General features: G+C 40.1%; 1 protein-coding gene across 1 annotated transcript in view; it reads right to left on the bottom strand.

Moving 5' to 3' along the window:
• Positions 1–216: 216 nt before the first annotated feature.
• LOC143299473 (voltage-dependent calcium channel subunit alpha-2/delta-3-like) overlaps positions 217–12425 on the bottom strand; it is a 197836-nt gene continuing 185627 nt past the window's right edge. Inside the window, exons 35-36 of the mRNA XM_076612696.1 lie at positions 12066–12172; positions 217–9944 (exon numbers count right to left, since the gene is read on the bottom strand). Of these exons, the coding sequence (XP_076468811.1) occupies positions 9837–9944; positions 12066–12172 (215 nt within the window). The 3' untranslated portion in view covers positions 217–9836. The remainder of the gene's footprint in view (positions 9945–12065; positions 12173–12425) is intronic.

Here is a 12425-nt window from a genome sequence, read left to right as displayed (position 1 = left end):
TCCACTAATCTTTACATACTTGTATGCATTTGTGCTCACACAATTCCTTGATTCAAGAGGAAATGCGTTGATACACACAGAACCGACAAAATTAAAGCAACTAATGTCCAGACACTGCCAACCTTACAGTTCATAACCTTGCCCTCATCTTGCTCCCTGTATTGCGTTTCCTTGATTAACAGCCACAACACCACACTCAGACAAAACTGTCGATTTTTTGTTGTTATTCTTGTTGCAATCAAACAAGTTCATATAGCCGGAGATGAAGATTTTATATCAACACAATCAAATCACAATGCTTAAAAAATTGACAACGGTAATCAAACAATAGCATACAAAACAATGTTTCATTTCCAACTGCTTCTAAGAGAGAGTGGGGGTGGAAAGGCTTGCAAAATCATGGCCGACACCCATACGTGGCACGCTTGCACACAGAATTCAGAATGCAATCCAGATCACTGACAGGAAGAGTGCAGATTACCTTGCTCCAAATCTAAAACTCAGAAACATGTTCTGAGATTTAAAACTGGGGTGATAATGTCCCACAGATTCTCTCTCTCTCTACATGTTGAACATCAACTAGAGTTACAATGGTTCAAGTACTTGGAAATATGAACAAAATATTTCCCCCAATATCAACAAGAGGCTAAGACTTCATGACTCAAATGTGATTCCTGCTGCACTAAAAACAATTTTTCACTACCTGGACCAAAAAAGAAACATAAATGTTACATCTTATATGTACAGACTTTTTTTTTTTTTTTTTCTCCAATATCAAAACGACTGTTAAAACAAGTGTAAAAGACTGAGTCAGAAAGTTGGTGGGATATTTTTCAACATCTGCCAACTGAAAACATTGTAGGAATTCTTGAAACACTAAAGCCCCCACAAAGCCAGGAAATGCTCCCGATTGCATTAACCCTCCTGTGCAATATCATGGAACGATTTAACAAAATTAAAAAAAACCCAACCACCTCCTGGATGTGAAAAATGTACAAATTAAAGCAACCAGTGTCAGGAACAAATGTAGACAAAAAAATTAATGGGACTGGTGTCCTCAAAAACAGAATTTCCAGTCGATAAAAACTACCCATGGGGTTTAAATTTGATCAGTAATCTGTATGTTACATTCCTATCATTTATATCTCATTACAGATTCTTTACACTTGTAATTCATTCTCAATTTAAATAACACAACAACCCCAAAACTTACTGTTACAATCACAACATTCTGACTGTCAAAGTTTGGTTTGGGGATCATGAAGAAAAGAAAAGAGGCAATTTCTTTCTGACCCTACCACCATGTTTGTGACCTCTCTCTTTCACAGAACGTTAAATAAGTCATGCACCATCACTGTCGCAAAGTCCCTGTCTACACTGGTTTTTGTTCTTAGTACAGGCCTGCATAAGTACAAGGTTAAAATACACAAACCAAAAACAATTCCAAAAAATCTGATCAGGAATATGCCCTGCAAGGTGCTCCTCAAAAAGAACCAGGCGGCTTGGAGGGGGTGGGGTTGGGGGGGAGTCGGGAGGAAGGGGGTGTGTATAGTGAACACCATCTTGCTTTATTGGTAGGTGTGCATGAGATAGCTTTCACAAAACTAAAAAGAAATACATTATGTATCAGAAAGATAAAATACTGTTTACAATGTATAACAGGAAATATTGATGTTAATAATGTATGAAAAGAACTCTTACCCTTTCTGGAACCCATACACGCATTATGCCAAACAAAGCGTCTTTATCCACACAAAATTATTTTTACAACAGTTTGGATTTTCTTTTTTTGGTGTTTGTTCTAATGACAAACCATAACAAGACAGTGCGTATGAGATGTGAAACATTTTCACTCCCACTGGTAAAAAACATTAGTAACATTCTCATCAAATTAAGAACTTAACCAATGTAAAATGTAAGCCAGATTCTGATAATAATCACAACCCCCCACCCCAAAAAATATTTGCTCTTGTATAAAAACAAATGGTATATCAATCAGCAAAGTCCTGTTTCTGAAACTGTGCTCCACCCTGAAGTGATGATATTAATTTTGTGCAACCAGGCTACAGTGCAAAAGAAAATAAAAGCAAATGAAAAACGAAAATAAACAAAACTCTTGTCATGGTGATTTACATGAAAAGACATTTCTTAATGCACTCAAGCAAAACAACACAGACCCAGCAAAGATGGGCTTCAATTTGGTTTTTGCAATTCATGGGGTTTTTTTTGCAATCCAAATAAGAATGGCTCCAACTTGCCTGTGATACACCTTTCTTCAACAAACTCACACATCACTGGTAGATCTCAATCACAATCACCTTTCACACAGTGTGAGGGGCCGGGACAGAGGGGTGGGGGAATGAAATGAAAACAAAAAGGCCCAGAATGCATGGCCCTCACTGTCCAGATGAAAACAGCAAGCTGTTTGGAAAACGTAATGGAAAAATATCCACAAACAAATGAATAATGTACATAAAGGCACTCCAAACACAATAAATCATGAATATCATCACATTTCAATCACTTTAAAATCAGTCCCAACATTGAGGTAAGTCCTGAGAAAAGTATCAAAGGAATCAAAGCAACACAGTCATAAATGCTGACATGCACACATTCTTCCTTTACTTCCAAGATGGGACAAAAATCACATAACTATTTCAGCTCTTTACGTTAATAGCTTTTTTTCTTCCTCCCTTTTTTCTGCTGTCCTCGTCTTGTGCATCTCCACACCCCATGCTTGTCCTATCCAAATCCCACATGACAGCAGACCACACCCACCAACCAGTATCAGGCCCGCCCATGGGAACACCCACCACAAGACACTGGCTGTCAATCATGCTGCTCAGAGCCCCGCCCACCCACAGGGTTGAGGAGACTGGCTGTCAGTTGTAGCACTAACAGCACTGCCCACAGCGTTCCAAATGACCACATACAGTTGTGATTTTGATAGCGGTCACAATGCTGATACCACTTAACAGCTGCATCAAAGGGAAGAATCTCCCTGAAAACAAAGCACACAACTCAGAAAAGCTCATGCTGCACAGCAAACATACCCAGGAAATACTTCACGAGTGGTAACCTTCTGTCACAGTTCTTAACCAGTTTTAAGACAGCTAGGCTGTGTACTTGCTTCCTTTTCAAAACACAATATTGTGTTAAACATGCTACTACAGGGCAACTCTTCCTCCGCAACTGGGTCACTGTGAGAGACAAGGTCAAGTAGACAGTGAGAATTCTGAGTGCATGAATTAACTGATGCATTGAGATGACCTGGAAGCAGTGCAGGCCTCCTTTGCAGAGTGGGCTGATGGCAACCTTACTCTGCCTGTTGGTGCTTGAAATTGGGCAGAATAAGCCTGGCGTTTTAGTTCTAATCAGGGGGGGTACACATAACCAGCAGGTGTTTGAAATATGACAGAATAAGCCTGGCTTTTAGTTGCACACAAGGGAAAACAGATAACTTGTGGGTGCTTGAAATATGCCTGGGTTTTTAGTTGCATGCATGGAAACACAAAACAGTGAAGCAGCAATCCTATTAAGGCGCCCTGTTTGGGAGGGTGTCTTGGGGGAACAAAGGATGACATTTTTGTCCTTTATGACTTTTCAACAATATGTAAATCATGACACAAGCAAATCAGATGGCCAAAAAACACCCCCCCCTCATCCCCCACAAAAAAAAGCCAACAGCAACAACAACAAAAAACAAAACAAAAAAACCTAAGAAAAAAGACGTTCAGCTGTGACAGTCAAAAAGAAATCCAAAGCTTTTCGACTATGTGACATTCAAAAAACAAAGCATTTTTCACTGGTAGGAATGACATGTAAAAAAACAAAGCATTTCACACTGGCTGGAGTATATTGCGCAAGAGACAAAAAAGGTAATCCCAACACAATATTCTCTTGAAGACCTTTTACCAGCAAGTTGAAAGATAAAAAGACAGACAGCAATCCACAACACAGCAACAAACCCATGAACACATGCAAAAAAAAAGGTTTTGAGAATTGACAGACACTGCTCGTGTCCATAAAACTGCTTTAGTGTACAGCACATGGCACACTTCTGTGTAAGGTTAATCAAATCATGTGAATTACTTCTTCTTCTCTTCTTATTCTTCATTCTAGGGTTGCAACTCCCACGTTCACTTGTATGTACACGAGTGGGCTTTTACATGTATAACCGTTTAGGCAAGCCACACAAGAGAACTGTAAAAGTCTGAGGCCGAAATACTTATGAATTGTCTGAACACATATCTGTCACGAAAAAACAAAACAAAAACCAAGTGGACCTTTGGCAAATGAAAACAAATACATTTTTTAGCCAGTGTTTCAGTTCCATCAAGGACGTCTTAGGATGCCCAAGACGTACATTCACATTAATCCACTCTCCCTGTGCCCTTCATCTGAGACCAGCGGAAAAGCTTTCAGGCAAGACAATTTCAAAGCCACTAATCTGTGAAGAAAACTGAAGTTAAGTGCTATGCTTTTATAAAGTCTTTCTCAAACATTTTGAAATAAGGATGCTGATCATCCTGGTTATGATTCTAACCTCACTGATTAAACAACAGTAACTCAACCTTTTCACATTCAGCCATCAAGTAATGAGTGTTATAATTAAAAAAAACTTTTTATTTTATAATATACTTTGGACGTAAGAAAGACCAAAAGAAATAATCTCTGGGGGTGTAAAAGGGAAAGATGATAACCAGACCAGAGATTTCAGGTCCATGACAATCTGTGGGATTTAATTCTGTACCAGATACTAAATCAAGACAACAACAAAAAAAACCCCACTTGTTTCTACTGATAAAAAAAGGATTTATGTAGAGAAAAAAGGGACAGTGTACCACACATGACAGCACACATTTCATAAAAAAATGTCAAACATATTTCAGATGTGACTGTCTCAACAACCTTAACACAATATTTGACATACAAAGCTGCACGACCTTTGCACATTTACTGCCCAACTTAAGGTCTGAGTGAGTGAAAGTAACTGAACTTGCACTTGTCTGTATTACATAATGAATAATTATCACAATCACAACTGTTTGAGTTGTGTGGAGGTCCAGACATTTACAACAGGAAACACATACATAAGCACATGTGTGAAAACAACACAACACTGTGATTTGTCAAATACTTTGTGTGTGTGTGTGTGTTCATCTTCAGATGATTCCTTTGCAATGGAAATAATGTCACATGAAGATCAAAAGTTAACTGTGGCTATCAACACGCTTACACTACAGCGATAAGTTTTATTAATCAAACAGAGTTTTCTTGTGTCTTTAATACAAAAGGACCTCTAATACTATGTTTCAAAATAGCTGTGCAGTCTAACACTTCAAAATTCTCACAGAATCTTACATGACAGCGTTCTGATGGAGATCCAGTTAGCCCACATAGAATGTAACGCTACAATAAGAAGAAATTTAACACTACACTGCTCCATTGGGATGCAGAACTATAATGTAACACTGCAATGTTCTCACTGGATGTGACACTTGTGTCATCATGGAACATAACACTACAATGTTCTCATGAAGGGTGACACTTGTGTCATCATGGAACATAATGTTCTCATGGGGTATGACACTTGTGTCATCATGGAACATAACAATGTTCTCATGGGGTATGACACTTGTGTCATCATGGAATATAACACTACAATGTTCTCATGGAGGGTGACACTTGTCATCACAGAACGTAACACTACAATGTTCTCATTGGATGTGACACATGTGTCATCATAGAACATAACACTACAATGTTCTCATGAAGGGTGACACTTGTGTCATCATGGAACATAACACTACAATGTTTTCATGGGGTATGACACTTGTGTCATCATGGAACATAACAATGTTCTCATGGGGTATGACACTTGTCATCATGGAATATAACACTACAATGTTCTCATGGAGGGTGACACTTGTCATCACAGAACGTAACACTACAATGTTCTCATTGGATGTGACACATGTGTCATCATAGAACATAACACTACAATGTTCTCATGAAGGGTGACACTTGTGTCATCATGGAACATAACACTACAATGTTTTCATGGGGTATGACACTTGTGTCATCATGGAACATAACAATGTTCTCATGGGGTATGACACTTGTCATCATGGAATATAACACTACAATGTTCTCATGGAGGGTGACACTTGTCATCACAGAACGTAACACTACAATGTTCTCATTGGATGTGACACATGTGTCATCATAGAACATAACACTACAATGTTCTCATGAAGGGTGACACTTGTGTCATCATGGAACATAACACTACAATGTTTTCATGGGGTATGACACTTGTGTCATCATGGAACATAACAATGTTCTCATGGGGTATGACACTTGTCATCATGGAATATAACACTACAATGTTCTCATGGAGGGTGACACTTGTGTCATCATAGAACATAACACAGTGTTCTCATGGGGTATGACACTTTTGCCATCATGGAATATAACACTACAATGTTCTCATGGAGGGTGACACTTGTGTCATCACTGAATATAACATCACTAGATAATCAGTGCTCTCGTGGGATGGAACACTTGTGTCCCCATGGAATAGAACTCTATAATGTTCTTATTGGATGTAACACTAAAACTTGTGTCCTTATAATACTCCTTATAATACTATAATGTTCTCACAGGGTGTATTGTTAATGTTCTCATCGGCTGTTACACTGCAATGTTGTCATGGAATCCAATATCGAATTCCAATGGAATGAAACACATCAGTGTTCCACACTACAGTTTTCTAATGGGCTGTGACATCAAAATGTTGATGTAACACTAAAATGTTCTCATGGCATGTAACACTACGATGTTCTCATGGAATCCAATATTAAAATGTTCTCATGTGATCATACACTGCAGTTTATTTTAAAGGAATGCATCTCTTAGAATTTCTCATGAAGTTTAATATTACAAAGTTCTGAAGGACTTTGCGTCTAGATTGATATGGAAAGTTCTATTTGAATTAAAGTTTTTATGAACTCTAACATTACAAATTTCTATTTGTGTAAAGATATTTTTGGACTCCAGTATTACAAAAAGTTCTACAATCTGCTTTTAGATTTTTGTTGTTGCAAAATTCTGTTTGCACACATCTATGTTTTGATGGTACAAAGTTCCATTTGCACCGGATTTTTATGAATCTTGTCATGACAGAGTTCGAAAATTTGCAGCATCATTGCACCACAGTCATTCAGTGTACAAGATGCCTGCATATGTACACACAGCATCTACATTTGATACTGAAACTCGCTGCCCAGATTTTGAGAACAGCAAAGACCAATACACACACATGCGCGCGCACAGAGACCAAATGAGTGTTCCCCATAACTTTTCAGAAACAATCCGAGGTCGACCACGTTCCACCAACAATAACTCTCAGAGATGTACTCACACAAACACACCTTTGTATCCACAAAGTCAAAAGAACTGTAGAGAAACCCCAAACTACCTGTACACAGTAAGAGATCAGGTCTATAACAACAACACAACTGTTCAACAAAGATAAGCATCTTGACCATCACTGATGGCATATCGGTTCACCTTAACTCCCGTTTCACCACAGCTGGGGTCAAAACAACTTTCAACAACTGCTCCAGCTCGCTGTATAAGCAGAACATATATCACAATAATAATGGAAAAAGAGATAAACATACTAAAATTTGGTGTGTGCTGAGAAACGACAGACAATCAGCGTACTCGACCTTCTGAATTTCAAGAATAATCAAAATACAATAAATACCACAAACAATTCCTCAAAAGAAAATGTACACACTTCCGAAGCCGTAAGGCAGATAACTGTAGCTTTTCAATGGCGGGCGCGCACACACACAGAAGCTACACAATAAAATGGAACAAACCTCATGTGATTCACATGTAAGGTATGAAGTTTACCACCAGTCACAGTGAAAGATAAAGCTGCCAAATCTGCACATCAAGTCAGAGAGCAAACCCCTCCCCCCCAAAAAAATGATTTGAAAAAAACAGACAAGCGCTAAAGAAATCTCCCACATGAAAACATCACAGCAACAATTGTGCCGCAAACCTCACAAAAAACTTGGAAATGTGTTGGAATGGTTAAATCTACAGACCAGTGAACACAAGTCTGGATAACGAGAATCCACTTTTTTTTTCTCCCAGCAAGCACTGCAAAGGAAGGCCTTTGAAAACAAGACAACAAACAGACAGGCAAATCTCTGTGATGGTCGAGTTATTTCTTCTTTTCACAGTGATTCTGTTCAATTTGGTGTATTCTGTACTTGGCTTTAGAGAATGTATTCGGACCAACTGTTTGCACCTTATTTACAAACATATCAGAAGTGATTAAACCCTTTCTGGCTGTCACCGATATCCTGGCGCCAGTCTACTGCTCAGACTGCCATCACATGGCTTCACCAAACCCAGCACTCCTGCTGAGACTAGTAGCGGCACCAAAAAAACAAACCAAAAAAAAAAAAAAACACCTTTTAGAACCTGGCATTGCTCAGCTTTGAAAGTGACTGAGAACATAGTTGAAGCCATTTGTTTTGAGACCATTTTTTTAGTATCAGCTAACATCAACAGATTCATTCTGCCCCTTGACAGCTGTGTTAAATGGACTCCACCGTTATCATACAAAATTTTAGAAGAACCAACGACATAAATTACATAATGCAAAAGTCACTGATAAAAAAAACAAAAAAAACATGCACCCAAACTCTAGCATTACTTATTACACACTGCTGTTTGAAAAGATTTCTTCTTAAAAGTCTGTACAGACCAACATTGATGATGAGATTTATTCACACATTAAAGAGATTTAACTGGGTCAAATTCGTTAATGAGACACTGTTTCTAGGCAGAGACAGAATAATGGAATGAATGTAGTATTATATAAGTGTTCCATATCACATCACAGAGGCAAGCTTTAAGACAGATTTGCATAAAGTTTTGCTCAGAGTGTTTAGAAATTACAGAGGGTCTGATGTATACTGTTGTTTTCTGGGGAAGGGTAAAACTACACTACAACTCCATCATAACTCAGTTCCTAAGTTTAAAAATTTAACAGTGTTTGACTCGAATCGTATATTTTTTTTCAGTTATAAATTTCCTTTCGGCCTCTATCATATCACATTAGAAAAAAATAATGCAGAAAAAGGGAAAAAGCTGTCTATTCAATACAAAGAAACTATGCAGCAAAAAAACTGATTTGTTTAAGAGAAAGTCAGACAAAAAAAGGGATGAAGAAGATTGGAGAAATACTGTTTCAAATATTGTCTGTGCAGAACTGCACGTTATGCTGTCAAAGGCAACACTTTCACATGGCTGTGACAAAAATTCCAATGGTCACCAACCCCTCCGAATGTTGTCACACAGGAAAACCAGGTGTTGTACAACGCTCCAAACTTCGAAGTCCTGGAAACTTCACTGTCTGAATTAACCACCAATAACTATCATCCACGTTTGAATTAACCACCAATAACCATCCTCCACGTCCACAGAACACTGATGGGTACCTGCAGGCACATGCAGGGAAAGATGGTACCCAACACCAGACATGTCGATGCATGCGCACACAAAAAGACGGCCCCCTCCAGAGAGCTGCGTGTAGTTGAGGGGGGTGATGGTCCTCCATGGCAAGGCAGCACACAGTGCATGACGCCCCTTACCCCGGGGTGGGGTTGGGGGGGTCACACACCGACACAAGACACCACGGTTAGGAAGGAAGCATGGACTGGTAGAGAGGTGTGCATTGTGGGACCTTGAGCTGGGGGGATGGGAAGGGAGGACAAGGAGGTTGGGGGCTGGGGTCGGGGGGAGGTGTCTCAGGGAGCCCACCGCTGACAGCAACAGGTGTAAGTCAGTAGGGAGAGGAGGAGGAGGAGGTGCAGACATGGGGAAGGCATTCCCGGATGTCCACAGGTGTAGTCCTCCTGTCAACAACAAAACAAAACAGTTATCTTTCCTAAACCAGCCAATCACAACAAAAAATATAACCTCTTGTCATAATAAAGCAAAACACAGTTATCTTTCCTCAACCAGCCAATCACAACAAAGAATATAACCTCCTGTCAAATAAAGCAAAAAGCAGCTATCTCTCTTCACCCAGCCAATCACAAGGAAGGATGGAGTGATGGCCCAGAGGTAATGTGTCCGCCTAGGAAGCGAGTGAATCTGAGCGCGCTGGTTTGAATCATGGCTCAGCCACTGATATTTTCTCCCTCTCCACTAGACCTTGAGTGGTGGTCTGGACACTAGTCATTCGGATGAGATGATAAACAGGTCCCGTGTGCAGCATGCACGAAGTGCACATAAAAGAACCCACGGCAACAAAAGGGTTGTTCCTGGCAAAATTCTTTAGAAAAATCCACTTCGATAGGGAAAACAAATAAAACTGCACGCAGAAAAAATACCAAAAAATGGGTGGCGCTGCAGTATAGCGACCACACAGAGAAATCTGTTGTGATAAAAAGAAATACAAATACAAATCTATCGTCCTCCTTTCACAACAAAGTAAAAGAGTTGTCTTTCATCACCCAGCCAAATACAAGGCTCTATCACACATCTCCGGCAGAAATTAATGTTGGTCACAGCCTAGCCAACCAAACTGGGTCAGAACACCATCAACATAGATGCCCTAAGTCACATCCATGCACATAAACCAAACAGGGTCAGAACACCATCAACATAGATGCCCTAAGTCACATCCATGCACATAAAACCATTTATCTGGTGCTGTCCATTTCATCAAGTTTTCAAGAGAGGATGAAAAACAACAAAAAACAAAACAAAAATTAACACAAAGTTGTACACAATGTAGAACATTATACATGAAAACAGGTTTACAAAAACCAAGAAATGCTAGCAAGCATCTAATTAGTACCAACAGAAAAGTAAAAATTCACCCTAAGAAGTGTATTCAATTATCAAGCCCAGAAAAAAGGTGAAAAATACAGGGCAGAACAAAAAGGAAAAAGCCAGAAATAAAGCGAGGGATAGAAAAAAAGAGGGAATTTCTGACACAGAATTTCCAGAAGATGGGAATGCTATTCATTACTGAAAGCACCCCAGCATTCCCATGAGGATTACAGCAGCGTCTCTTCCAATCATTCTCACACCTCGCTTGATGTTTTCAGCCGTCTCTTCGTCATTCTCACACCTCGCTTGATGCATCTTTTCAGCCGTCTCTTCCAGTCATTCTCACACCTCGCTTGATGTTTTCAGCCATCTCTTCCAGCCATTCTCACACCTCGCCTGATGCTTTCAGCCATCTCTTCCAGCCATTCTCACATCTCGCATGATGTTTTCAGCCATCTCTTCCAGTCATTCTCACACCTCGCTTGATGTTTTCAGCCATCTCTTCCAGTCATTCTCACACCTCGCTTGATGTTTTCAGCCATCTCTTCCAGTCATTCTCACACCTCGCATGATGTTTTCAGCCATCTCTTCCAGTCATTCTCACACCTCGCATGATGTTTTCAACCATCCCTTCCAGTCATTCTCACACCTCGCTTGATGTTTTCAACCATCTCTTCCAGTCATTCTCACACCTCGCTTGATGTTTTCAGCCATCCCTTCCAGTCATTCTCACAACTCGCATGATGTTTTCAACCATCCCTTCCAGTCATTCTCACACCTCGCTTGATGTTTTCAACCATCCCTTCCAGTCATTCTCACACCTCGCTTGATGTTTTCAGCCATCTCTTCCAGTCATTCTCACACCTCGCTTGATGTTTTCAGCCATCCCTTCCAGTCATTCTCACACCTCGCTTGATGTTTTCAGCCGTCCCTTCCAGTCATTCTTATATCTCACTTGATGTTTTCAGCCATCTCTTCCAGTCATTCTTATATCTCACTTGATGATTTCAGCTAGCTCAAAAAGATAGCAAAAACCTGTAGTGTCTTTGGAGTCATTTATCAAAAATACCGGAACTTAGCCATACAAGTGATTAAAAACCTAAGAAAATGAAAAGAAAGATGGCAGAACTGTCTCACACATTAATGTCAAACACTCTTCTATGGCCAGTCCGTACAGCAGGCTGCCACACACTTACCTCATCCCGAGAGTCCAGACACAGAGCGTTGGCAGTGCGCGTGTTGTCAACACGTTTGAGCTCCGTGGAGAACTTGTAGAGGCGTTCACACTGCTGCTCCTCACTGAGTGCACACGTTAAGGAACCCCCGACATCACTGTACATGTGCAGAGCTGTGCTGGAGATTCTGGGATAGATGATGGCCAAAGATCTCTCACACACACACACACACACACACACACAGAGTCTGTGTGATGCATGGCTGGTCGTCTTCTCATCAGCCCAGTGCCTCCTTGCTGTCTGGTTACTTGGTGCCAGTAATTGTAAAGCCCTGGTATGGACATGGGGTGAAAAGGACACTCCCAGTGTCTGCAGGGAATT

This window comes from Babylonia areolata, chromosome 25 (assembly GCF_041734735.1).
Source record: "Babylonia areolata isolate BAREFJ2019XMU chromosome 25, ASM4173473v1, whole genome shotgun sequence".
NCBI lineage: Eukaryota > Metazoa > Mollusca > Gastropoda > Neogastropoda > Buccinidae > Babylonia > Babylonia areolata.
This window is presented reverse-complemented; position numbering and strand designations above follow the sequence as displayed.